The sequence below is a fragment of the Limanda limanda genome, chromosome 1 (assembly GCF_963576545.1).
Source record: "Limanda limanda chromosome 1, fLimLim1.1, whole genome shotgun sequence".
Lineage (NCBI taxonomy): Eukaryota > Metazoa > Chordata > Actinopteri > Pleuronectiformes > Pleuronectidae > Limanda > Limanda limanda.
This window is the reverse complement of record NC_083636.1, coordinates 4652941-4679573: the sequence shown is the minus strand read 5'-3', so window position 1 is coordinate 4679573 and position 26633 is coordinate 4652941. Positions and strand designations below refer to the sequence as shown.

General features: G+C 41.7%; 4 protein-coding genes across 4 annotated transcripts; all 4 read right to left on the bottom strand.

Moving 5' to 3' along the window:
- Positions 1–1127: 1127 nt before the first annotated feature.
- LOC133011419 (phospholipase A2-like) lies at positions 1128–1881 on the bottom strand. The gene is made up of 4 exons (XM_061079154.1): positions 1851–1881; positions 1553–1714; positions 1334–1468; positions 1128–1246 (listed from the first exon to the last, which is right to left on the bottom strand). The coding sequence occupies exons 1-4, from the start codon at positions 1879–1881 to the stop codon at positions 1128–1130; spliced, it is 447 nt and encodes a 148-aa protein (XP_060935137.1).
- Positions 1882–8231: 6350 nt separating this feature from the next.
- LOC133011377 (phospholipase A2-like) lies at positions 8232–10978 on the bottom strand. Its single transcript, XM_061079109.1, has 5 exons — positions 10907–10978; positions 8943–9046; positions 8651–8830; positions 8438–8571; positions 8232–8350 (listed from the first exon to the last, which is right to left on the bottom strand). Exons 1-5 carry the CDS (start codon positions 10976–10978, stop codon positions 8232–8234), a joined length of 609 nt encoding a protein of 202 aa, XP_060935092.1.
- A 2873-nt stretch (positions 10979–13851) lies between these two features.
- LOC133011366 (phospholipase A2, minor isoenzyme-like) lies at positions 13852–17920 on the bottom strand. Its single transcript, XM_061079097.1, has 4 exons — positions 17916–17920; positions 14611–14742; positions 14387–14520; positions 13852–14305 (listed from the first exon to the last, which is right to left on the bottom strand). Exons 1-4 carry the CDS (start codon positions 17918–17920, stop codon positions 14187–14189), a joined length of 390 nt encoding a protein of 129 aa, XP_060935080.1. The 3' UTR covers positions 13852–14186.
- Positions 16493–23219, bottom strand: prkab1a (protein kinase, AMP-activated, beta 1 non-catalytic subunit, a). The gene is made up of 8 exons (XM_061086651.1): positions 23151–23219; positions 21122–21304; positions 20708–20877; positions 20359–20452; positions 19867–19981; positions 19545–19678; positions 19165–19233; positions 16493–18517 (listed from the first exon to the last, which is right to left on the bottom strand). The coding sequence occupies exons 2-8, from the start codon at positions 21269–21271 to the stop codon at positions 18440–18442; spliced, it is 810 nt and encodes a 269-aa protein (XP_060942634.1). The 5' UTR covers positions 21272–21304; positions 23151–23219; the 3' UTR covers positions 16493–18439.
- Positions 23220–26633: the final 3414 nt, after the last annotated feature.

Genomic DNA, 26633 nt, shown 5'->3' with positions numbered 1-26633 from the left:
GCAACATTAATAAAAAACAATGTGAAAGAAAAACATTTATTATGAATATAATAAGGTATAAAAACACAAATTCCTAACGGTGTACTTAATATATAAAGATGTGTATGTTAGTATGCGTGTGTGTGTCTGTGTGAGTCAGCGTGCTTCCAAAATGGAAGTTGCCCCCCCCACCCCACCCCCCTGTGCTGTGCTGTTTGAAGTTCTGTGAAGTCGTCTTGCTGGTTTTGTGACTCCTGCCTTTGTGGTTCTGTTGTGCGTTGCAGCTCAGTTGCTGTTGGAAGTTCTCCGGCAGGACATCGCGTCGCCGCTTGAAGGTTGGTAGAGCTTTGATTGGGAGGAGGTTTCCTTATTGAGGTGGGCTGCAAGCTGCACCTCTTCTCCGTTAGGTTGATTTGAGTTTAAAGAGTGAGCTGGACAGCCACCCTTCTCCTCTGAGAAGGTTCGTTGAAAAAGGTCGAGGAAGAGCGGTGTGCTCCTCTTAGAAAGGTGCATGGAAAGAGGAAAAAGAGGGGGAGACCTGGCCTTCTATTGGCTTGGTGATCTCATTGGTCAAGGGACTCAGAGTGACCAATGGTGGTTGACACTAGTGTCTCCGGTCGGTTTTCACACCTCTGTATGACAATGTAGCACCCTGGGAGACTGAGTTCTGGAGGCACTAGTTTTCTCCAGAACAAAAGACATGCGGTCTAATACAAAAACTCTATAAATTCACACACACACAAACCTAATAATTTGTATTATCACCTTTATTGAGTACTGCAAGCATTTGTATAATTTGATAAATTGCCAATATTAAAGTCTACAGTCTGTAAACCTCAAGAGCAAGATGAGAGCGCCCTCTATTGGAAACTTGAGTTAGGATTATACCGGTGAATAACCGGGCATCAGTTAATGATAGATGCAGATCTACTTCTTTCTTGTCAGGATACAGATCCACAGCTAACAATAGAGGTGCAGCGCAGAGAAAGAAGGAGAAAAGAAAACCATGACCTTGAGAATGTGACAGTACAAAGTCAGTGGAGTATTTCAATGAGGGGACGAAACAAACTGCTGCCGCTCCTGAGAGCTCAGTGATGGGTGTGCGTGTGTGGGAGTGGATCCTGTGTTCGATTAACTGCAGAAGTCTTCTACTGACATTGGTCGCTGGGCAGTCGCTTGTTCTCGGGGTTATAAGGCGATCTGGCGAAACACTCAGTGGCCTTCCTGTCACACTCGCAGATGAACATCTCACAGGCGTTGTTGTTCTCTGAGGAGGAGAAAGTGCACAAGGTGGTTAGGAGGTTATTTCTCCTTCTTTAATGACTTCACGCTCTTGTCGTCTCGGTGCACTCACCGGCACAGGTGATCATCTTGCTTCTTTTGGCACAGTCATGGGAGTAAAAATTGAAGTAAGGCCAGTTGACAATGGACGAGCATGCCTCGAGCTTCTCGGCGTCACCATAACAGTTGTCGTGCACTTCGCAGCACCCGCAGGTTTGACAACACAAGTGTTCAGACAGGGAGAAAAGGCGTTTGTATGTCATGGTAGAGAGAGAGTGAATGAATCACGACCTGTCCAGCTTGTCCACAGGCGTGCCAGAGCCTCCCTTTCCACAGTAGCAGCCGTAGTCAGCGTAGTCCCAAATCGGCGAGCTTTTGGGCATCATGCACAGGATCTGTAACCTGAACCCGACGAGCGAATGTAGCTCGGAAGTCCTGATTGTAGCACAACAAGCTGGAAGGATGAGAGATCTGGTTATACAGGACTAGAAGGAGCATCAACCGCCGCACATGCAGATGAATCAGAAGTTCTTTATTTCTTTGATTTCTTAAGGCTCCAGTATGCTTCTACGAATCCGTTACGGACGGACGAACGGACAGATCGGACGGACACTGTTTCATTTATACCTCTCCGTGTTGAAAACAATTCACCGCCAGAACAGTAGGTGGCGCAACGGAAGACAAGCTTGGAGAAGCCTACCTCACAAGTAATCAGAAGAAGTCCACGCTGTTTTTTTACTCTCCCACTTTCCTCACACACAGTGTAGGCTACGATGGCAACTAAATAACATAAAGTGACACCCAGCAGGTCAAAATGCTGATGTAATCATTTCTTAGCGCAGCGGTTCCCCGGTCTAGTTTCCGAACTGTGTTGCTAATTCCAAAGCTTGAAGCTGTGGGATTAGCAACAGCTAATGCAGCTGCATGGAGCTAGCTAGCTTCCCCCCAGCTTCCACACACAGTCAACAGGGACTCCCGACACTAAAAACTACCCAGTGTTTGCTTCTAACCTGACGGTATTGTAGAAACAGTGTCATGATAGAAGTGGAATTAAAGTCGTGTTGGGACTGAGTTCCCAGTGATCTGACTTATAACAAAGAGTCGTAAAACTTGGGAACTGGCCTCAGGAGACCCCTTACATTTAAAAATCCAGCATGGAGATCTTATCTCCATGTGAGAGAAAATCACTTCCTGGGTCCCCCACTGTAAGCCCGCCCCTGGGGGCCAAATCCTGACAACTCAATTGGCCGGGGGCCACACTGACCCCTGACCCCTCCTCCCAGGGGGGAGTCACCTGGAACATGACTTAAAAAGGTTGTGCTCCCAGAAACCTTTCTCTTTTTACTCAGATGCCCAAGCTACCACAAGACCCCTAGGGGTCTTTATAGTTAACTCGGTATTTTTAAGAGACTCTCTTTGTCCTCTCTCTTTTCCACCCTACTCAAGTTGCTAGGCCTCCCGAGGCTTTACCAGACGACTCAGCAAACTAATGGAGGCGATAAGACATTTATTTGAATTCATTTCATTTTATTCTTTCATCTTAGTCGACGTTTTATTTTGGAAAGGACTTTTCCTGTTTTAACTTGAAGGACCGAAACAGGAAATTACTCGCGGAACGATCTCAGACTGTTTCATTTTCCACACGGACTTTACTTTTATTCTTTCTCCACACGATCTACAACGGCTACAAGCAGCCGCACGTCCCTGTGAGGCAGCACGATCTCCGCTGCTACCGAAGAAGACGAAGCCTCATCCCGTCACGGAGCACGACGGATCCGCTCCGGCCGAGCTGCGGTGCTCATGGGAGCCCGCCTGAGAGACTTCAAGCTATTCACTGAACCTCCGGGAGATTCGCGCCAATGCGCATGCAACCCACGAAATCACGGTCACAGTAAGAGGCTTATGTTGTCTGGGCAGATGTTAGTTTTAATACGTAGCGTGTTGATTTAATACTTGAGTGTATTTTGTTATTGGAACCTCCGTGTTCCATTGTTTTAGCCGGCCACTACTCCGAGCCAGCCACTTCCGGTTTCCGTTGTGATGGCAATGTTTTGTGTTACAGTAAATAGGGCCGCGAGAAGCGCCTCCGCCCGCACTGTTAACGTCTGTGTGAGTCTGCAGTGATTTCACCGATCAGAACCTCGGCCCACAACGCTCGCTTGAGGGCTGAGGGGTGAATCACTGTTAACTCATCTCAGGCGTATTTTTAAGAGCTTCTTTGAACTCTCCTTACATGTTTTCTCTCTCTCTCTCTCTCTCTCTCTCTCCCCTTCTAAACCGACCTATACACACTTCCGATCTGTATTTATAATACAGTTCAGGTCACATAGTTAAATCTATGCTTAGAGAGGCTGAACACATCTGGAAACCATTCAGCCCCCAAAGCCAAGCAGAGATAAGAATTCTCTTTGTCTAAAATTTCCTTTGTGTAATTCATGTGATGACCACCAGTGTGAGCTCCGGCCACATGGTGTCATTAACATAGACTCCATCTTGAATAACGCAAGTTAACCCACCATTTTGAGTCTATTATTGCCACGCCTCCGCTCTCTCTCTCCTCCCATCCTGGCTCTAAATTCATAACGGCTCCGCCATCTTGTTTTGTAGTCAATCCGCCATTTTGAGAGTTTTTAGGCCTTGATTCTACGAATCATGATCGGCCGCCATCTTAGATGTGACTGCGTCATCGCCACGCCCCCTTTCTTTTCTCTCGCTCTCTCGCTCTCTCACACACACACACACACACACACACACACACACACACACAGACACTTTGATAGACACAGACAGATACACACACACAGAGACACATAGATGGACCAGAGGTTACATGCGTGTTCTAAATTGTGATAAGCTGCTGTTGTTATCTTTGAAATATGGGAGTTTGTTAAAATGATAAATCATTAAATAACACTAAGTTTATTTCACATACACACACATAGACACACATACACAGAGAGACACTTTGACACAGACACACACACACAGAGACAGACATACATAGGTAGACCGCAGGTTTTACATGTATTTTCTGAATTGTGATAAGTGCTGCTGCTGTGTTTATCTTTGAAATATTGGAGCTTGTTAAAATGTTAAATCATTGAATAACATTATAACTTTATTTCCCCTTTTTAATAAATACTTTTGTAATTAAAGTATCTGTAGTCTGTGATTATTTGTGCATAAGTGTGTGATTGCAGCTGGATTATGATTGCCTGTGCTCGAACTTAGAAGCCTTCACTGTTTATTAAGTAATCGTTAATATTAAAATATTGACATTATTAATTTGACATTCATCATTTTGAGACTGATAATTATAGCTTGATATGTTGGTCCCTGGAAACCAGGGTGGTGCCCCCCTTTCTCAATTATTAATATAGATAGTATTATTCTTAAATTGATAATTTTATTGTTTTTGACTAATTATTTTCATTATTCTTGGTTGATAACCTTATCATTGTTAATTGATAGCTTGTACTTTCTAATTGATAATTCCTATTTTCTCATTAGTGGTTTTATTGTTATTTGATTACTGATCATCTTCAATTAATAGTTTAATTATTTTTGATAGATAATTTTTATTATTTTAATAATCATATTTCATGATTATTAATAATTAGCCAACGTCAAGTCTACTCCTATTGCACAACAGTCGTGACAGCGTTTTTTTGCACCGTTACCTCCGCAGTTAGCATAGTGGCTAGCCCGCTAGCCTAGCACGCTAGCGCCGTTTTGAAAGCTCGTTATAACCGTATGTGACCGTGCACACATGCCGTCAGTGCTCTAAAGAGCCACCGTCAGCCGGACAACTCCGCTGGCTTAACACACACGTCACATTAATCGTAGAATCATAGTTGTGTTTGGGTTTTTGAGACACAGGGAAGGAAACAGGAAGTTTGAGGTCCGGAAATGTGAAATACGGAAATGACGTCAAACGGAAATGCTGTCGTTCGCGGACCAATCACAGCCAGGGGCTGTCCGTTGGGTCTCCGAAATAAACACGGACAGTTAGAAAAATCAGAGGTGCACGAAAAGCTCTCCGAGGCGCTCGGAGAGGGCGTTCCACGACGGATAGGGCGGTCTTATCTGTCCGTTTTAGAAAAAACGTAGAAGCGTAAATCGGCCTTTACAGTGGCCAGTGTATTGTGTTGTATTATTAAATGTATATTAAAGAGACATTTGAAAATAAAATGATATATATATATATATATATATAATAAAATAAAGTGGGTTTCTTCAGTATTGATGCAAAACTAAGAGATTAATACACGTGTGTGGTTGGTTGTTCTAGTCCAGGTTTCATTGGAAATATTGATAAAAAGTAATCCATGTATGTTTGTATTCCACTTAATTGTGAGTCAAGTCATTAAAAAAAGCTGCATTACTCTGTTTCTTTTCTTTTTCCTTTTTAGGTGAAAAGGTTTTCATATTTTCAACTTATATATATAATCATATAAAGTAAAGAAATAAATGAATGGTTTGTTTGCTGCACCTCATTCAGTCACTCCATTCTCTGTTTTCATAACTAATTCCATGAGTCCTCTGCTCAGTCTTTCTGAGCTCATTTCTCCCACTTTTCTTCCAACTCTCTCTTGTCGTCTGAGGTTGTTTGACAATTTCATGTTTTAAACATTTAAGAAGCTTCTGTCTGGTTCATCAGAGATTAGTCCAAACTACTCATCACTTTTTTCGAAATAAACAGTGTTTGATTGAAGCTGACAACACACACGACTCAGACTGCACACAGATTTGAACTGTAACAGGATCTTTAATACAAATATCTCTCAAAATCTAAAATGTGCATGAACCAGCACGAGTCAAAGGCTCAACAACACATTTCATTTAATGACACAGCATTATCTGAATTTATCTGAATGTCGAGCATCTTCATATCAATAAATCATCACCACGTCGATTCAGAGACAACAGCAGAACGCAGAAGATCGTCTTTTTGTTCACGGCTGTTACACCAAGACTCCAACATGTGACAAATACATATTGATGGTTTAAGTCAGAATTTCAGTCCTTAAGACCAATAACAATACAAACATGTTGACAGCAACTCCTCAGTAACGCAGCTCGCACACATACGAGGCTTCAACCAAAATGTTTCCTAATCGCTTGGACTGTGGTGAGTGCGTTGCCAAACTGCGTTGTGGTTTTGTTGTGTCACTGTGTTTGAGCTGTGTGTCGAGATAAGCTCAATTAATTTAACAGCAGCGATCAAATCGCATTTTAGTTACACAATCCTGAGCTGTTCCCTTTATCAGTTTTGTGGTTCTTCAAGCCAATGTGCGTCACTTGGTCACAATGATGTGTTTCCATTTATGTCATCTTTTCCATTCACCATAACTCTTCTATCAACTCTCACTTTATAGAAACTGGTATTGCAACTAAATAGTGTCAAAATCAAATTGATGCCATATTAACTGAGGCCAGGGACAAACTGTATGGTGTGACCATAGACTGTAAATAAAGATGACCGACATGACACCTTTCCCTAAGTGGTACCAAACTGTCTTGGTTTCCCCCTGGTGGCTGGATGCAGTATAGGTCATAAACTGCACCTAGACATAAAAGTCAATGTGCATGCTCAATATGTTTTTCTTAAAGATGGCTTCAATTATTTAACAAAATGTATGTTCAAGTGTTTTTCTGCAAAACAGAAGTGGAGACTTGTCATACATTTTTATAAACAGTCATTGCGTTTGACTCTGAAGTAGCGCACTGTATTTACACTGTGTAAATTAAGGAGTATATCAGTGCATCAAAACTGCAGAGATGATCAAAATGTATGTGTACACATAAGTATTAAACATTATAGTAATGTATGTATTATTCTTCTGATACAATGTCGTCTCGTGTGAAGTGTGAACGTTGTACCTGATCAGGATACATACACTGTGTGTACATTCTACACAAAAATAAATGTTTACTATCATAGTGCAGTTAATTTAGAGTTTAGATCAAGTTAATTCATGACAACATAATAATTTGCTCTGGTTTTGGTCTCAACTACGTCGTCTTGGTCCAAACTAGCAATGTGCTCGGACACTTGACTGAAATGGCAACGGACCACAACACTGCAACTTTATTAAGATGACACCATCAACCAAGGTAAAAAATAATATATACAACTGAATACTTCACAAATAATACAAAAATATCTACTGTGTGCTCTGTGATCATACCAAATAAAACTCTTTCAAGATAAACAGGCATAAAGGAAACAGTGGAGAACTACTGCAGTGCATCTTTTAACGTTATAACATTCACATTCTTGATTGTTCCACCATTATAGAGGAAAGACGACGGCAGCCTCTTGAAGCCGAGGGATTTCCATCGCGTAACCCATTCTCCTCAGTGTATTCATGTCTAATTCAAACATAGACATGTTCTCCATTTCCTACCTCATTGTTAAATGAAATGGCAACGGACTACAACACTGCAACTTTATTCAGAAGACATCATCAACCAAGGTATAAAATAATATACAACTGAATACTTCACAAATAATATAAAAACTCTATAAATTCACACACAGAAACTGAATAATTGTTTGTATCTTCTTTATTGAGTACTGCAAGCATTTGTATAATTTGATTAATTTGCCAATATTAAAATCTACAGTCTGTAAACTACTTTCTGCAAGCAAGGGAAGAAAGAGCTAGATGAGAGCGCCCTCTAGTGGAAACTTGAGTTCAGATCATACCAATGAATAACTGGGCATCAGTTAATGAGAGATGCAGATCTACTGGTGTTTCTGGTCAGGTTACAGATCCACAGCAAACAATAGAGACGCAGCACAGAGAAAGAAGGAGAAAAGAAAACCATGACCTTGAGAATGTGACAGTACGAAGTCAGTGTGAGTATTTCAATGAGCGGACGAAACAAGCTGCTGCCGCTCCTGAGAGCTCAGTGATGGGTGTGTCGTGTGTGGGAGTAGATCCTGCGTTCGATGCAGAAGTCTTCTACTGACATTGGTCGCTGGGCAGGTGCTTGTACTTGTCGTTATAAGGAGATTTGGCAAAACACTCGGCAGCCTTCCTGTCACACTCGCAGATGAACATCTCACATTCGCTGTTGTTCTCTGAGGAGGAGAAAGTGCACAAGGTGGTTAGGAGGTTATTTCTCCTTCTTTAATAACCTCACGCTCTTGTCGTCTCGGTGCACTCACCGGCACAGGTGATCATCTTGCTTTGTTTGGCACAGTCATGGGAGTAAGACTTGGTGTAAGGATTGTGGAAGATGGACCAGCATGCGTCGAGCTGCTGGGCGTCACCATAACACTTGTCATGCACTTGGCAGCACCTGCAGGTTTGACAAGTGTTCAGACAGGGAGAAAAGGCGTTTGTATTTTATGGTAGAGAGAGAGTGAATGAATCACGACCTGTCCAGCTCGTCCACAGGCGTGCCAGAGCCGCCCTTTCCACAGTAGCAGCCGTAGTCAGCGAAGTCCTTAATCGGCCAGCTTTTGGGCATCATGCACAGGATCTGTAACCTGAACCCGTAGAGCGAATATGGCTCAGAAGACACGATTGTAGCACAACAAGCTGGAAGGATGAGAGATCTGGTAATACAGGACTAGAAGGAGCATCAACCGCCGACCATGCAAATGAATCAGAAGTTCTTTACTTATCCACAAGGGAGATGGGGGGGTGAAGCTTTCTGTGAAGTTGTACTCACCCACAGAGAGGCCGGCGGCCAAGAGAAACAGAGTCCGGAGGGCGTTCATCCTGCGAGTCAAGACCTTCAGACACAGCTCCAGCTCAAAGTTCAGGTCCTCCTTATATCAAGCATCAGAGATTCAAACAGGAACCAACATTCAAGAAAAAAACTCCTACGCGCTTAACTTTTCTGTGAAGTCATAGTTCAGCAGCTCAGTGACCACACAGCGATGTTAACTGGGAGAGAGAGAGGATTCATACTGTGGAACTTTCTACTCTTTATCTGTAAAAGTGTGATTTCTTACAGTGGCCAGTGTATTGTGCTGTATTATAACTAAAGAAAAAGAGACATTTAAAGATAAAATTATATATATATATATATATATATATAATAAAATAAAGTGGGTTTCTTCAGTATTGATGCAAAACCGAGAGATTAATACATGAGTGTGGTTGGTTGTTCTCATCCAGGTTTCATAGGAAATATTACTAAAAAGTACTGTATGTACGTTTGTATTCCAGTTAATCGTGAGTCAAGTCATTAAAAAAAGCTGTGTTACTCTGTTTCTTTTCTTTTTCCTTTAAGAGAAAAAGGTTTTTATATTTTCAACTTATATATAATCATATAAAGCAAAGAAATAATTCAATGGTTTGTTTGCTTTATCATTATCTGTTTTCATAACTAATTCCATGAGTCCTCTCCTCAGTCTTTCTGAGTAAAGCTCATTTCTCCCACTTTTCTTCCAACTCTCTCTTGTCGTCTGAGGCTGTTTGTCAATTTCATGTTTTAAACATTTCAGAAGACGCTGCCTTGTTTATCAGAGATTAGTCCAAACTACTGATCTCCTTTTTCGAATTAAACAGTGTTTGATTGAGGCTGACAACACACACAACTCAAACTGCACCTGGATTTGAACTGTAACAGGATCTTTAATACAAATATCTCTCAAAATGGAAAATGTGCATGAACCAGCACGAGTCAAAGGCTCAACAACACAATTCATTTAATGACACAGCAATTTATCTGAATGTCGAGCATCTTCTCATCAACAAATCATCACCACGTCGATTCTGAGACAACAGCAGAACGCAGAAGATCGTCTTTTTGTTCACGGCTGTTACACCAAGACTCCAACATGTGACAAACACATATTGATGTTTCAAGTCATAATTTCAGTCCTTTAGATCACTGGTTTCCAAACTGGGGTACGTGTACCCCCAGGGGTACAAAAAGTGGTTCAGGGGGTACGCGGGGAAATAGTGGAATTGCGTTTTGCATAGCTCACCATCTTTCGTGTCCTATTGCACGCGCTGTGGGGGGTACGTAGCTGGAGATTGAATGTCTGAAGGGGTAGGGGACTGTAAAAAGTTTGGGATCCACTGCTTCAAATCATTAACAATACAAACATGTTGACAGCAGCTCCTCAGTAACGCAGCTCTCACACATACGAATCTTTAACCGAAGTTTCCTCTTCGCTTGGACTGTGGCGAGTGCGTTGCCAAACTGCGTTGTGGTTGTGGTTTTGTTGTGTGACTGTGTTTGAGCTGCGTGTCGAGATAAGCTCAACTTTTCTAACACCAGCCCATAAACTTGCATCATAACAAACACTCAACAATTTGTGAGTGTTTGGCAACAAATTTGGTAACATTTACTTATGCAACATTAATAAAAAACAATGTGAAAGAAAAACATTTATTATGAATATAAGGTATAAAAACACAAATTACTAACGGTGTACATAATATATAAAGATGCAGTGGCGTTTCTACATAAGGGGCAGGTGGGGCACTGCCCCACCAGATGGCGCTGGTGTGCAGAAAGCTAAATACTGCATATCTGAACTTTGTGGCAAAAATATATTTTATTTTATTTTATATGCAAAAAGCGTGAATTTGTGTGTGAATAAACTTGACTCACAAGCATTATAGTCTTGTTTTGGAGTCATTTGATTCGTGTGTGTTTCTGTCTGTGTGCTTGCTTTGTGAAACGCGTTTCTCTCGCCGTACTTCTCTGCTGTGGGCACACAGGGCAAGCGGCAGACCAGTGCCATGGGAGCACCAATCAGCGTGAAGCACACAGGCCACTGTTAACATTGGAAAGTAGTGATTATGCAGATGGGCCCTACGACGTTTCCCAGCAAGCTACTCGACTCCAGCCTCAGCGTCACCCGGCTACAGGCTGACGCTCCGGTTCGACGTCACTTGAGCTAACAGGCTACCCCCGTCAGTGAACACCACCCGGGTCTGTGGAGAGGTTCACTCACATCGGATGAATAATACGCACAGCTGGTGGACTGCTCACTGTTCCCGAAGTTTGTGAAGTCATCCCCGGAGGCCCAACTCGCCTGTGCTATCAAGCTCTGGCCCACAGCGCTAATGAACAAGAGGAAGCTGCAAACTGAGCTGGCTCTTCTATACGGACACACTGAGCTGCACACAGAAAAATCAGCAATGTTGCTGTTCCAGGCCATTCGGGAAAACAACCTACAAGAGGTCTTGTCTGAAACCTGCACTCTGCTCAGCATCATCATTACAACCCCCATGACGTCTGCGGAGGCTGAGAGGAACTTTTCAACGTTGAAAAGGATTAAGACGTTCACAAGAAACACGATGGGACAGAAGAGACTGAACGCCCTCTCAATGCTTTCCATTGAAAACCCGTTCGTTCATGGACTGATGGATTTAACAGCAAAGTCATCCAGAGGTTTGCTCCAGCAAAGAACCGCTGCGCCAACTTCCTTTTTAAGTGATCGGTATTGGTGAGTGAAAGCTTTTTTTTTTTGGAGCTGAAGGACATGTAAAAAGTTTTGTTTAATAAATAATAAAAGTTATTTGAGCTAAGTTATTTGTCTAATCTTTTTACTTTGTTGCAATCATTTTACTTTAATGCTGTATTATAGTAGCCTGGGTGCCAGACGAACTTAGCCCCGCCCACAACATTTGTTGTTCGGGAAGTTCGGTCTGGAGTCGCTCCGTTGGGGAGAAACTATGCTCCAAACCGAAGCGGTTCGATCCAATCAAATCGTCAGGGCGGGCTTTATACGATGATTGACAGATGATCTACAGTGACGTAATCAACCACGTCACCAAAGAGCGCTGCCTGCCGAGCTGAGACATAGACATATATAGTTTTTATATCTATGAGCTGAGATGTGTCGATGCTGCCATCGAGTCTGTTTCAGCAGACATCGACAGCGCATTCATTTTGAAAGAGGAACAGAAGATCGCGATCAAGGCATTTGTAGATCGAACAGATGTTTTTGCCGTCCTCCTACGGGATTCATAAAAAGTTTAATTTATCAGCTGGCCCCGATGCTGCAGCCACACAAGCAGTCATATAAATAAAAAGAGAGTGGGGGGGGGCTACGCTCCTCAGCACATATGAGACAAAAAAGACACATGTTGGGACGCTGTTAATGTTGGAGCAACAAGGAAGTGAATGCTTGAAAAAAACGATTAGCTGCCGTTTCTCCTCCTCGCTGTTCCCCTGCAGAGCCATGACAGCGGAGCTCTGCAGCGCAGCGTGCGGATCAGCAGCTCCGTGGAGTTCTGGTAGCGACGGATCTCTCTCAGAGCCTCGCTACCGGGTGGTAGCGGTCCCGGGCCGGTCGCGAGGCTCTGAGAGATCCGTAGCGGGCTTCTTCATGCCGCCGCCGGCCGGGGCTCTCACGAGCAGCCCTGCTTCCTGGGGGCTTTGCCTCCGGTGGATATACGAGCGGCATTTCCATTTATTTATTTAGAGAGTGAATACACTCGTGAAACAGAAAACTGACAACAACTATGCGTCGCTTGACATACGTCACATATTACGTTGCTCTGATTGGTTGTAGGTCTATCCAATTGAGCGAAGAGGCATCTGGTTTCCTGGTTCAGTTGAAACACGCCCCATAATCACAGCCCAATGGAGCGGTCTCAGACTCATATTCTGACTAGAGTAATGAGTATGACAACGTCAGGCTAGTATTATAGGCAACATCTTTGTGTTGCGCTGAGTGCTAAAGAATGTGAAATGTATTTGAAATAGGATTTCTGCTACCTGCTGGCACTCAAAATGCAGCCCATAATATATCTTACTGGTGGTCTATATTGGCCTACTGCTTATATTAATCAGCTACCTCTATTTTTGTGACGGTGACATGACGTCATACAAAATTGCCCCACCAGAAATTTCAGGCTAAAATCGCCACTGTAAAGATGTGTATGTTAGTATGCGTGTGTGTGTCTGTGTGAGTCAGCGTGCTTCCAAAATGGCGGTTGCCCCCCCCCTCAGTTGCTGTTGGAAGTTCTCAAGCAGGACATCGCGTCACCGCTTGAAGGTTGGTAGAGCTTGGATTGGGAGGAGGTTTCCTTGTTGAGGTGGGTTGCAAGCTGCACCTCTTCTCCATTAGGTTGATTTGAGTTGAAAGAGTGAGCTGGACAGCCACCCTTCTCCTCTGAGAAGGTTTGTTGAAAAAGATCGAGGAAGAGCGGTGTGCTTCTCTCTGAGAGGTGCATGGAAAGAGGAAGAAGAGGGGGAGACCTGGCCTTCTATTGGCTTGGTGATCTTATTGGTCAAGGGACTCAGAGTGACCAATGGTGGTTGACACTAGTGTCTCCGGTCAGCTTTCACACCTCTGTATGACATTGAAGCACCCTGGGAGACTGAGTTCTGGAGGCACTAGTTTTCTCCAGAACAAAGGACATGCGGTCTTAGGCTATTAACTAAACATGTAGGCCGAACTGTAGTTCACAAATACCAGGTCCCAACGGCAACTATATTAAGATAAGATCATTAACCAAGGTAAAAAAGAATATATACAACTGAATACTACACAAGAAATACAAAAACTCTATAAATTCATACACACACAAACCTAATAATTTGTTTTATCTTCTTTATTAAGTACTGCAAGCATTTGTATAATTTGATAAATTGCCAATATTAAAGTCTAAAGTCTGTAAACCTCAAGAGCAAGATGAGAGCGCCCTCTATTGGAAACTTGAGTTAGGATTGTACCGGTGAATAACCGGGCATCAGTTAATGAGAGATGCAGATCTACTGGTGTTTCTTGTCAGGTTACAGATCCACAGCTAACAATAGAGATGCAGCGCAGAGAAAGAAGGAGAAAAGAAAACCATGACCTTGAGAATGTGACAGTAAAAAGTCAGTGGAGTATTTCAATGAGCGGACGAAACAAGCTGCTGCCGCTCCTGAGAGCTCAGTGATGGGTGTGTCGTGTGTGGGAGTGGATCCTGCGTTCGATTAACTGCAGAAGTCTTCTACTGACATCGCTCACTGGGCAGTCTCTGGTTCTCGGGGTTATAAGGCGATCTGGCGAAACACTCGGCAGTCTTCCCGTCACACTCGCAGATGAACATCTCACAGGCGTTGTTGTTCTCTGAGGAGGAGAAAGTGCACAAGGTGGTTAGGAGGTTATTTATTTTCTTTAATAACCTCATGCTCGTCTCGGTGCACTCACTGCCACAGGTGATCATCTTGCTTTGTTTGGCACATCTGTAGCCGTAGAACTCGTTGTAAGGGTTGTTGATGATGGGCCAGCATGCGTCGAGCTGCATGGCGTCACCGTAACACTTGTCGTGCACTTGGCAGCACCTGCAGGTTTGACAACACAAGTGTTCAGACATGGAGAAAAGGCCTTTGTATTTCATGATAGAGAGAGAGAGAGAGTGAATGAATCACAACCTGTCCAGCTCGTCCACAGGCATGCCAGAGCCGCCATATCCACAGTAGCAGCCGTAGTCATAGTAGTCCAAAACCGGCGAGCTGTCAGACATCAGGCACTGGATTTCTGTCCTGAACTGGTTAAGCGCCCTCCTTTGACCAGCTCACAGTGCAGGTCCTCCTTATATGAAGCATCAGAGATTCAAACAGGAACCAACATTCGAGAGAAAAACTCCAATGCGCTTAACTTTCCTGTGAAGTCATAGTTCAGCAGCTCAGTGACCACTCAGCGATGTTAACTGGGTGAGAGAGAGGATTCATACTGTGGACCTTTCTACTCTTTATGTGTAAAAGTGTGCTTTCTTACAGTGGCCAGTGTATTGCTTTGTATTATAACTAGGGTTGCAAAGGGGCGGAAAGTTTCCGGTAAATATCCGGAAACTTTCCGGAAACTTTCTATGGGAAGTTAAGCTCGGGAATTTTGGGAATTTTGAAAAAAAAAAAAAAAAAAACGTAAATTAAACGCTGAGCAATAAAAACATCATTCAAAACCCTATTTTTCAACCCTCCACTGTGCATTCTTCCATCACATTCACAGATAATTCCCAACATCCTGCACACTACAGCAGAGCTATTGAGGTCAATTGTAAAATATTTTCACAGACGATTCCAATTGTTTGGCTAACTATTTATATCTCTGGCATTGCATTAGTGTTTTCTTACAAACTTTTTTCTCATCTTATTCTACAGAACAATGCCACGTGCACTCTCTCATGTGTGGAGACATTTCACCTCATCCAATGTAGAAGGAAAGGCTGTGTACATTTGCAAATACTGTGCAAAGACCTATGTTACGAATGACACAACGATGCAGAAGCATATAGTCAAGTGCCCAAAGTTTCCTCAGGGCTCAAATTAGCCTATAACAAAAAAAAAATGTTTATATTTATGTCTGTATATGACAAGGTAAATACAGTTAGTATAAATTATCCACAACATTTCCAGTTTATACCCGTTAATTCCCGTATATTCCCGTTAATTCCCATGGAAAGTTTCCAACTTTGAATATTCCCGGAATTTTGCAACCCTAATTATAACTAAAGAAAAAGAGACATTTGAAAATGAAATGATATATATATATAATAAAATAAAGTGGGTTTCTTTAGTATTGATGCAAAACTAGAAGATTAATACACGTGTGTGGTTGGTTGTTCTCATCCAGGTTTCATTGGAAATATTGATAAAAAGTAATGTATGTACGTTTGTATTCCACTTAATTGTGAGTGAAGTCATTAAAAAAAGCTGCGTTACTCTGTTTTTCTTTTTCCTTTTTAGGTGAAAAGGTTTTCATATTTTCAACTTATATATATATATAATCATATAAAGTAAAGAAATAAATGAATGGTTTGGTTGCTGCACCTCATTCAGTCACTCCATTCTCTGTTTTCATAACTCATTCCATGAGTCCTCTGCTCAGTCTTTCTGAGTAAAGCTCATTTCTCCCACTTTTCTTCCAACTCTCTCTTGTCGTCTGAGGTTGTTTGACAACTTCATGTTTTAAACATTTAAGAAGCTTCTGTCTGGTTCATCAGAGATTAGTCCAAACTACTCATCACTTTTTTCTAAAAAAACAGTGTTTGATTGAAGCTGCCAACACACACGACTCAGACTGCACACAGATTTGAACTGTAACAGGATCTTTAATACAAATATCTCTCAAAATCTAAAATGTGCATGAACCAGCACGAGTCAAAGGCTCAACAACACATTTCATTTAATGACACAGCATTATCTGAATGTCGAGCATCTTCTCATCAACAAATCATCACCACGTCGATTCAGAGACAACAGCAGAACGCAGAAGATCGTCTTTTTGTTCACGGCTGTTACACCCAGACACCAACATGTGACAAATACATATTGATGGTTTAAGTCAGAATTTCAGTCCTTAAGATCAATAACAATACAAACATGTTGACAGCAACTCTTCAGTAACGCAGCTCGCACACATACAAGGCTTTAACCAAAATGTTTCCTAATCGCTTGGACTGTGGCGAGTGCGTTGCCAAACTGCGTTGTGGTTTTGTTGTGTCACTGTGTTTGAGCTGCGTGTCGAGATAAGCTCAATTAATTTAACAGCAGTGATCAAATCGCATTTTAGTTACACAATCCTGAGCCGTTCCCTTTATCAGTTTTGTGGTTCTTCAAGCCAATGTGCGTCACTTGGTCACAATGTGTTTCCATTTATGTCATCTTTTCCATTCACCATAACTCTTCTATCAACTCTCACTTTATAGAAACTGGTATTGCAACTAAATAGTGTCAAAATCAAATTGATGCCATATTAACTGAGGCCAGGGACAAACTGTATGGTGTGACCATAGACTGTAAATAAAGATGGCCGACATGACACCTTTCCCTAAGTGGTACCAAACTGTCTTGGTTTCCCCCTGGTGGCTGGATGCAGTATAGGTCATAAACTGCACCTAGACATAAAAGTCAATGTGCATGCTCAATATGTTTTTCTTAAAGATGGCTTCAATTATTTAACAAAATGTATGTTCAAGTGTTTTTCTGCAAAACAGAAGTGGAGACTTGTCATACATTTTTATAAACAGTCATTGCGTTTGACTCTGAAGTAGCGCACTGTATTTACACTGTGTAAATTAAGGAGTATATCAGTGCATCAAAACTGCAGAGATGATCAAAATGTATGTGTACACATAAGTATTATACATTATACTAATGTATGTATTATTCTTCTGATACATTGTCGTGTCGTAAGTGTGAACGTTGTACCTGATCAGGATACATACACTGTGTGTACATTCTACACAAAAATAAATGTTTACTATCGTAGTGCAGTTAATTTAGAGTTTAGATCAAGTTAATTCATGACAACATAATAATTTGCTCTGGTTTTGGTCTCAACTACGTCGTCTTGGTCCAAACTAGCAATGTGCTCGGACACTTGACTGAAATGGCAACGGACCACAACACTGCAACTATATTAAGATGACACCATCAACCAAGGTAAAAAATAATATATACAACTGAATACTTCACAAATAATACAAAAATATCTACTGTGTGCTCTGTGATCATACCAAATAAAACTATTTCAAGATAAACAGGCATAAAGGAAACAGTGGAGAACTACTGCAGTGCATCTTTTAACGTTATAACATTCACATTCTTGATTGTTCCACCATTATAGAGGAAAGACGGCGGCAGCCTCGTGAAGCCGAGGGATTTCCATCGCGTAACCCATTCTCCTCAGTGTATTCATGTCTAATTCAAACATAGACATGTTCTCCGGGTCCTACCTCATTGTTAATGCCTCTCTAGGTCTACAAAGCACAGTTACTACAGAGGGCAGTCAGTGAACAAGTAAAGGCAGATTATGGAGGATTGGAGTAACTGACTGACATTGGTCATCCTGGACAGATGTGTACAACAGCTGGGTTTACAGTGAGTGTACAATATATAATCTCCGAGCCATGTTAAAGATTCAAGGATAAAGTATCGTCATCATTTAACTTAACGCTCTGTGCATTAATCTGTTGATATGTCGTTTGTCTACCGTGTTATTTAATCTCGTTTTTGTTAATTCATTGTATTCAGGGCATGTAAAAAAAAAACTATCCTGACTTTACTGCAAATAAAACTTTGATTTTAAAATGAAGCTGTAACTCTTTACAGAATGAAGACCTATCAGGTGAAACTCAGGCCTGATAAGGGCCTGGATTCACTCGTTCTCTCTGTTTCATAGGAAAAGGCAGGTGGAGCTTATATTTTGTACACTCAGTGTACAGTTGACCCACTGGGATAGAAGTAAAAACATCTCCACTCAGATAGGCTTGTAGAGTAAGGTGGTGACGTACTTCTTCTTGTAGCGATGCGTCCCACTGAGCACCATCACCCCATCCTGTGAGAGGGAAGATAATGGAAGTACGATTACAGACTCTTTCTAAAACAATGGAATTCACGCCGACAGTTACACAGCAGCACATTGATATCGGGTTTACCATGTGCAGCATAGCGATACATACAAACCACAGAGATTAGTGGGAGGGCCGCCCAGTAACTCAACGACTCTCTGCCCACTAATCCCCATCTAGAGTCAGGAAATGAGATGTCTACCACCACTATGTTACTGCTCTGACGTTCGTAGAAAGAGACGTGATTGTTTTTGTTGTGCTGTCACACTACCACCTCCCTGCAGCTCATCACTACAACACTTCAGGGAAACACAAAGTGGACATTTTGTATGAAACACATTTGGTGACTAACCCTAGCCGCCTACTTTTATTTGAGCCGAGAAAACCGCAACAGCAGATAAATCTCTGATGATATGTGATGGGTTGATACTTCAAATTGATGGGTTTTCCCCCCATTTGTTCTGACGCTGCTGTCTGTATTTATTCATAACTTACCACGCACTTCTAGTCTGGTTTTCCTCTGTCAAATTGTTGGAATCATCTGCCCTTGAACTCCCCTGATATGAATTTGTTATCATCACACGCGTACTCTATTAAAATGCTAATAAATCTTCCTGTCACCTTGAGACCTTACCTTAATGGACAGTGCATAGAGGTGGTTGAGCATGACATGGTTGGGTTCTGGGAGTAAAGCAGGGTCACACTGAAAGAGAAAAATGAAAAGAAACACGTGCAAAATGAAGAATTTCAAAACAGACATGATTTATCATCCAATTTGTTATTTTCTATATTCTGTGTCTCATTTTAACGTGTGTTTTATCTGGTTCTTGCAGTTTAATTCCACTCCTGTATTTATGTGGCTTTATATTATGTTTGAATGCTGTAATGAAATAACAAATGAAGTCCATGATCCAATTTTTCCATTAAATTGCAATATTTTGACTTTTATTTGTTTTCAGTACAGTTTCCAGAAAATTCACGATGTAAATCATTTGATTGATCTCAGCTACTCACAGAAATCCCAGTGTCTTTGTTGAGGATGACCTGGAGTAAGTGTGGAGGCAGAATGGGCGGAGACTTAATCTTCTCTTCCTGTTTGGGAATATAGGCGTCCTGATGATATGGTCCGGGAGGAGAGCTGGAGAGGTCTGATTGAGGAAGGGAAAAGGGGCAGAGCTAGGTTGATAAGGTCCACCATGCAGTGGGTGTACAGTGTCCGAATATAAGAATACACAGAACCTTTTTTCCCAGATTTTCATGCCCATTTCGACAAACCTGTACTCTGCATCCGTGAGTCTAAGCAGAGCAGACACAGACAGCAGCTGGCAGCACTCACCTGACATGTCAGAACATTTCTGCGAGTCCACCATCAGCGCGTCAAACACCTCAAAGTCGGTCTTCTTCACCTGGATGATGTTGTTGACTGTGCCGAGCTGGCTGGTTACAACCGGCTGTGAGGAAACAGCAGATTCACAAATGAAGCTATCAAATTGTCCAGAGTTTTGCCAAGTTTACATGATGAGTGGTATTTTTCATCTGATTTGAAACTCTTTCCTTGCAGCAGAGAGATTCTGATTCTTATATTTAAACTGAATTATAGGTCTCACTCAGATCATTGTTTGCATCAACACATTAATCTAAACATGCTGATGGGAAAAACTACAGGAAGATAAAGAGGAAATGTCCAGGTAGAAAGCAGCCACATAAAGAAAGCGTCTATATGTAACATAGGGAGAAATCCACCCTACAACATGCTGTCATGTTGGATAGTTACAGATAAAAGCTTGTTTATCAAAATGAGTGCATGATAATGAGTATAATCACTGACCTCAGTTGGGTCGTGGGTCCACTGACCGTCTACATAAAACTTGTACTGATGCTCCCCCTCAGGCAGATCGACAATGGCCACAAAGGTGTTTTGACTTTGACAGAAGAGAACATTTGTTAAAGAGGTGAGTGGACAGAGCAACGTCTCTTTGAATGTTCATCCTCGTAAATAATAAGTTTTCCCTCGAATTAAGTAATCTAAATTTAAAAAATAATGATAATGGAACATCATTCTAACAGAACAATCAGCTGTTTCCATGCTCTTTGATTGTTTGCGAGCGTCAATGAAAAACGGTAAACCATATCTTATCAAACATGTATAAACGAGGGGTACGAAAGTAAACCCTCACCTTCTAATAAGTGGTATCTTGTTGACCCAGTTGTTAAAGGAGCCAGAGAGGTAGACCTCTTTGCCATCTCCAGTCCAGCGAAAGACTGTTGGTCTGTCTAAAGTTGGCCCTTTGTCTTCAGCTTCTAAATCTTGCTGCCAAGCGAGAAACTCCTCTTTCTGTAACGGAGCCTGAAATATCAATCACAAAACCCCCATTAAGGCCGGTTTATACTTTCCCCATTAGTGCAGATCCTGCAAATGCGTTGGAGGTGTCCACCTTTGTGAGCTGTACTGCTAGAGTACAGTAAGTATAGACTGGCCGTTAGCTTATTTGTTCATTTACGATATACGTAAACATGAGTTTGAGACTCTTCAAGTACCAAACGTTCACGTCAGCAGTAGAAAACCTGTCTGATACACCAGCGTGACTTACTTTCATATCTTCAGCATGGAAAATATCTGCATCTTCAGGGCTGTCCATCAGGATTTTGGGCCTGTCGCCCTCCTTGGCACCTCTGCTGTCCCTCCGCTGAGCCTTCTCCCCCTGGCCCAGCGCAGCCCTCTCACTGCTCGTATTCCCCATGGCTTTGTCTTCCTGTTGCCCGATGCAGGGTCACTGCGAATAGGAAAGCCGACAAACTCAGACTGAAGAATATGTGACATTTTTTTTTAATAAAGTCATTAATCATTGACGAGTCAGCGCTGGAAGGCTGGCAACGTGAATTGCTTTTAAAGACATCATCACTCAGACGAGAACGATTTTTTACACCCCGGGCACTAAATTTCTTACCTGGAGCAGTTGACAATGAGCGCAGGAGCAGGATAAGCTAACTGAAGTGTGGGCTCTTACGAATTACAAGCAGCAGTGTGTCAGACTCCTGTGAGAAGGGTTGTTGGACTTGTACTCATTCACTAAATGTATTACTAGGGTGTATTCATCTGAAAGAAAGATATGTGTTCTTTACACAGTATTATATATACAAGTACTCTTTACAGCCAAAGGAACGGTGAGTATTTTTCCACATGCCACTTGGCAATCTGCAGTGTTTAATCATATTGATATGTTATGCTCAACTAATCTATTTCAATATAACAATTAATCTCTCTTAAAGGCCAATGTTTGCTGGGTCCATGCACCTTCTAATAAATATGAGACTAGAAACCTTGGTAACATAGGACACTTATTATAATCAACGTATATCGGCTTTCATTAATTGACTTATTTACTTTTACTTGTGTGAAATGCTGCTGCTGCATAATAGCAATGCAGTGAAGACCCAGCAGTGTCAGCAGCACAAGTAAGTTATTCATTGCATGACCTTGGCATTTACAGAAATGGATTATCTATTGCAAGGTGCTAATTAAGTTGCATACCAGTGTGAAATGAACTGAAACCAATAGGCAGCCAAACTCTGAACTGCTACTAGAGGTGACCAGGAAACCAACGTCTTTTTAAATTGTAAAATATACTGTTCAAAATAATCAGATGTAGGTGATTCAGTTACAGAAAGGTCTGGTTCACTGTCTGAATCTGAAGGTTTATATTAATTATATATATTATTTTTTAGAGAATCATAAACATAAGGCTTGCAGACTCAGTGGCTTCTTCTTAATCACTTCTTAAAACCCATTTTTATAGACATGTTTTCATGCGATGTCGTGTATTTATCGTATTCTTTTCACCTTCTCATGTACTGCTCTTACGTGTTCAAGTTTTCAAGTGACATAGCTGCTCTATATTTATTAATTTAACTTGAATGTGGATGTCTGGCCTCCTTTCCATGCTTTGCGGTCAAAGTACTTCGTAAACTTGATATTAAAAATGTGCTATACACGTAAAGTTAAGTCTTATTATTGTTATGAATAAGATCTATTTTCCTGTAAACGTGTGATCACAGAAAGAGTTTAATTCAACATCCCATTAAAAATAATTTGGGTAGTTTAACAGTATTTGTCATTTACCAGGGTTTTAGCCTCTACTGCATCAACACAACAACTCTTAAAGGACAATATTAAAGATAAACCATTAACAGCAATGAGATCAGTTACTATAAAACAAATACAAAACAATGCAGCATGTGTTGTTGTTCTTCATGAACGCTTAAATGAAGTACCAAGTGATGCTAGCCCCCTGCAGGATGCTAACCTGCTACAAGGGGGCTAACGGATATTAGCTCCTTCTTAAAAACCAGGACGAATATGAATTAAACTCAAAATGAAACCACAGCTGGATTCGTCTGCACGACACCAACTGGATATCAGGAGGTTCAGCTTCCAGTCAGTGAGGTGTAACGTGAGCTGCGAGGGGGTTTAAACCACCGGAAGCTAGCGTTAGCCAGCAGCTAGCATCGGCTAACGCAGAGCTAAAGGAGCTAGCTGCTACACAGGAAGTAGCAGCCGTTAAAGATGTAAAAGACAGAGACGGTGAAGACAGCGGCTTGGTGTTTTTTAGTTTTGTTTACCTGAGCGGAGTTTATCCTGGTAACTTCCCGTGTTAGCTCCTCGAAGCCATTTTTTCTCTTTTCCACCGGAACACAAAAACAAAACATTCGGTACGTCACACAAAAACAAACCACGCCCCCTCATCCTCTCCTCCTCTCCTCTCCTCCTATTGCGCATGCGCAGTAGATTCATAAACCTCATAACAGTTGAATATATTAAAGCTGCAGTATTTTACTTATACAGACCCTCTTAATATCAGATAAACATTTAGTTTACTGCAGTATTTTATGATCTCAGTCATATTTCTACATCTGCAGCAAATAGCAAATGTAATTGTAAGTAATAGACACTAGAGGGAAGCCTGGATCAAGAGCTATGACTGTGAATATGATGGAAGTCAAGCAAGTGAATCTTTATTTCCAGTGTAGGTTTATTTCCAATGTTAAATTTTAATGTGCATGGATAAGGAACTTACTATAGCCACCTTTAAAAAAACACTTTACAAGGTGCTTTACGAGTTACGAGTTAGAAATTAAATGAAAAGATGAAGGCAAACAATAGTGAAGGTCACACGACATTAGAGCACAGATACAGACAACTGTGTTACAGATTAGAAGAGAGTGAAAAATAATAATAACTTTATTCTTATAGCAATAAAACAAGGTTACAAAGTTGTTTACACAAAAAAGAATAAATTAAATAAGAGGTATTCAATTCAGTTCAATTTTAAGCACCAAATCATAACATAATCAGGTTGAGATCTTGAGATTTATAGAGAAACCCAACAGTTCCCACACTGAGCAGCACTGTGGCGACCGTGTGGAGAGAGAGAAAACTCCCTCATTAACGGGAAGAAACCTCGAGCAGAAGCAGACTGAGTGTGGGCGGCCATCTGCCTCTGGGAGCCGTGAGAGAAATGGGGGAGCGAGGAGAGGTGAAAGGGAGAAGAGGGGAGAGAAGAGAGAGAGAAAGAGAGAGCGAGAGAGAGAGAGAGAGAGAGAGAGAGAGAGAGAGAGAGAGAGAGAGAGAGGGGAGGAGAGAGCAACGGATCCAGCAACAGATGACCTGCATTTTGAACAAGCTGCAAACGAGTTACTGAGGTTTCACTAAGGCATGTATGAAAGTGCAAGACGGAGCAAGATGAATCATTGTAAATTGATTTTAAAAAATAGGTCTTTAAGAGTAAACTTCTAAAAATATGTCTTTAAGAGAGATTTAAAGAGGATAAGTAGTTTTCCATCTACTCAGGGAGTGGGAGCCCCGACAGAAAAGGAAAGCTGCAAGTCCAGGTACATTTATATATATACAGTTAGGGCTCAATGATTTGGCCAAACATTTCATCAAGATAGAAATGTTTCCAAACAGCATCTCACAAGTCTGAGGTCGATGAATTGTGTGTTATATCTCCACACATTATATAGATTCATATTGCTATCAATGAAAGTTATGTTGCGATTATTATTGATAAAGTTTCCCTGCCTGGTTCTAGTATCTTAAATGCAAAGAATACATTTGAGCCAGGAAAATGTCTTTAGATTTCAGCCCTTGAACTATGGAGGCTGTAAAACTCCCTGATGAGGCCACACTTCGTTCCTGAAGTTAAATAGCACCTCAAATATCTACAGACGTGACATCATGCAACAATAAATCTTTAATTCCTAAGCAAGGCAGCACAAGCCGATCCTCCGACGGCTGCACACCTCATCACCTGTGGTCTCAGCGCTGCTGTCAATATATGCAGCTGTTGTTTTTCTTAATGTGGAACAGCTGCCAAAGAGCAGGTGTGATAAATAACTTGAACGGTGGCTCTGTTCCCGTTCGGCTTTGTCAATAAGACACACAAATACATCACAATGCACAAAGTTAGGGCTCTGCAATCAAGCCTGCCTCCTCCAGGTTAGCAGATGGGACACGAGTCAAGCTAAGTACACATTAAATAATTTTAAAAAGATGATTTGTGTCGTTTATGTCGTTTTACACTGTGTTCAAGAGTTCTTGTTTCTGACTTTCTTTCTCTCACCCATCATCATCAGCTTAATTAGCTGCTCGGGCAATAGTGAGATTGGGGCTAATTTGAGTTGTTCTCTAGTCTTTAGTCTCCTACCATCCGGCTCAGCACCTTCTGTTACAGCATCTTGGTGAGCGGAGTCGTATGGATCTGCATCAAACACTGAGAAAGCACCTTTTCATCTTGCTGTCGTCCCCTCACCACCACCACTGCCCCCTCACCACCACCACTGCCCCCTAACTACCACCACACCCCCTAACTACCGCCGCTCTCTTTCCCTCAGACCTCAGACACAGATTTAAGATAAATAATGATGTTCACCCGCAGACAACTCTCCAACAACATCCTCCAGACGCAGGGGGCAGCACATGCTCAAGGCCTTGGCACGTAATGAGGAGCTAGGTAAAAAAAAAAAAAAGGGATCCAGCAGAGATGTGTGAAAAGATAGGGGGTGGGGGTGGGTGGGGGGGGGGGGGGGTTGTTGGATTTCACAAGGTCCTATTATCTAGAATGACGCAGGAGCATGAAATTACAGGCATGTTCACAGCTGATTGCACTACACACACACAATGTCAGGCCACACCAGGTATTCAATTACTGAGATTTAATTCAAGGTATCGAGGCTATTCACTGTTTAAAGCAACTAATATTGCTGATGAATAATGAATAATTGTATTGTGTCCATCAGGAATGTATACATTACTTTCACGACAGCGCTGTGACATTTAAACAAATGAGCCAAAGCACGTTAGAGGACTTTCTTGGAACCCGTCTGCTGTAATTGGCTGAGTGGGCTCCATGGAAAACGTTGGCCTGGCTGGCTGAGGTGGGATGTGATGCGTCTTTTTCTTCGTGTTCGTGTGGAGGTGGATCTAAAAATGGATCTGATGGTATGTGGCATGTCGTTAGTTTTGATGTGTGGACAAGCAAACGGCAATGAGTGAGGACCCAGGTGGTGGCACGTGAAGCTGTAAAACATTTAACGACTTCTCAAATCCTTTCTGTACATTAGAATTAATATAATTAAAAAATAGTTACTTCGAGCACATTCATCCTTCAACGCCCAACAGTCGTCTTAATTTCGAGCAAGCCACACCGAATTGTTAAAAACTCATAAATAACAGTCCACTTAATATGATTTTATTTTTAGGCTACACCAAATTTAATCATATCTGTCCTGACCCGCATCACATCCTTCCACCAAGTTTTGTGGTTTGTCGTCCGGTAGCTTTTGCGTAATCCAACAAACAAACAACAAACTGCAGACCTTAAAAAATAACCCCCTTGGCAGAGGTGATAAAAGTGTTAAAATGAAATTCTAATAAAATTGGCCTCTCCGATAAAATCTTAAGAGGGAACTTAAAAAATTGCTGAGTCAGCTGACTTATATTCCTCAGGAAGATCATTTTATTCCCTGTGATTGGACCTCCCACCTTCCTGCATGTGAAACTTACACGATCGAAGCTATAATGCTTTACCTAAATATTTAGCTCTC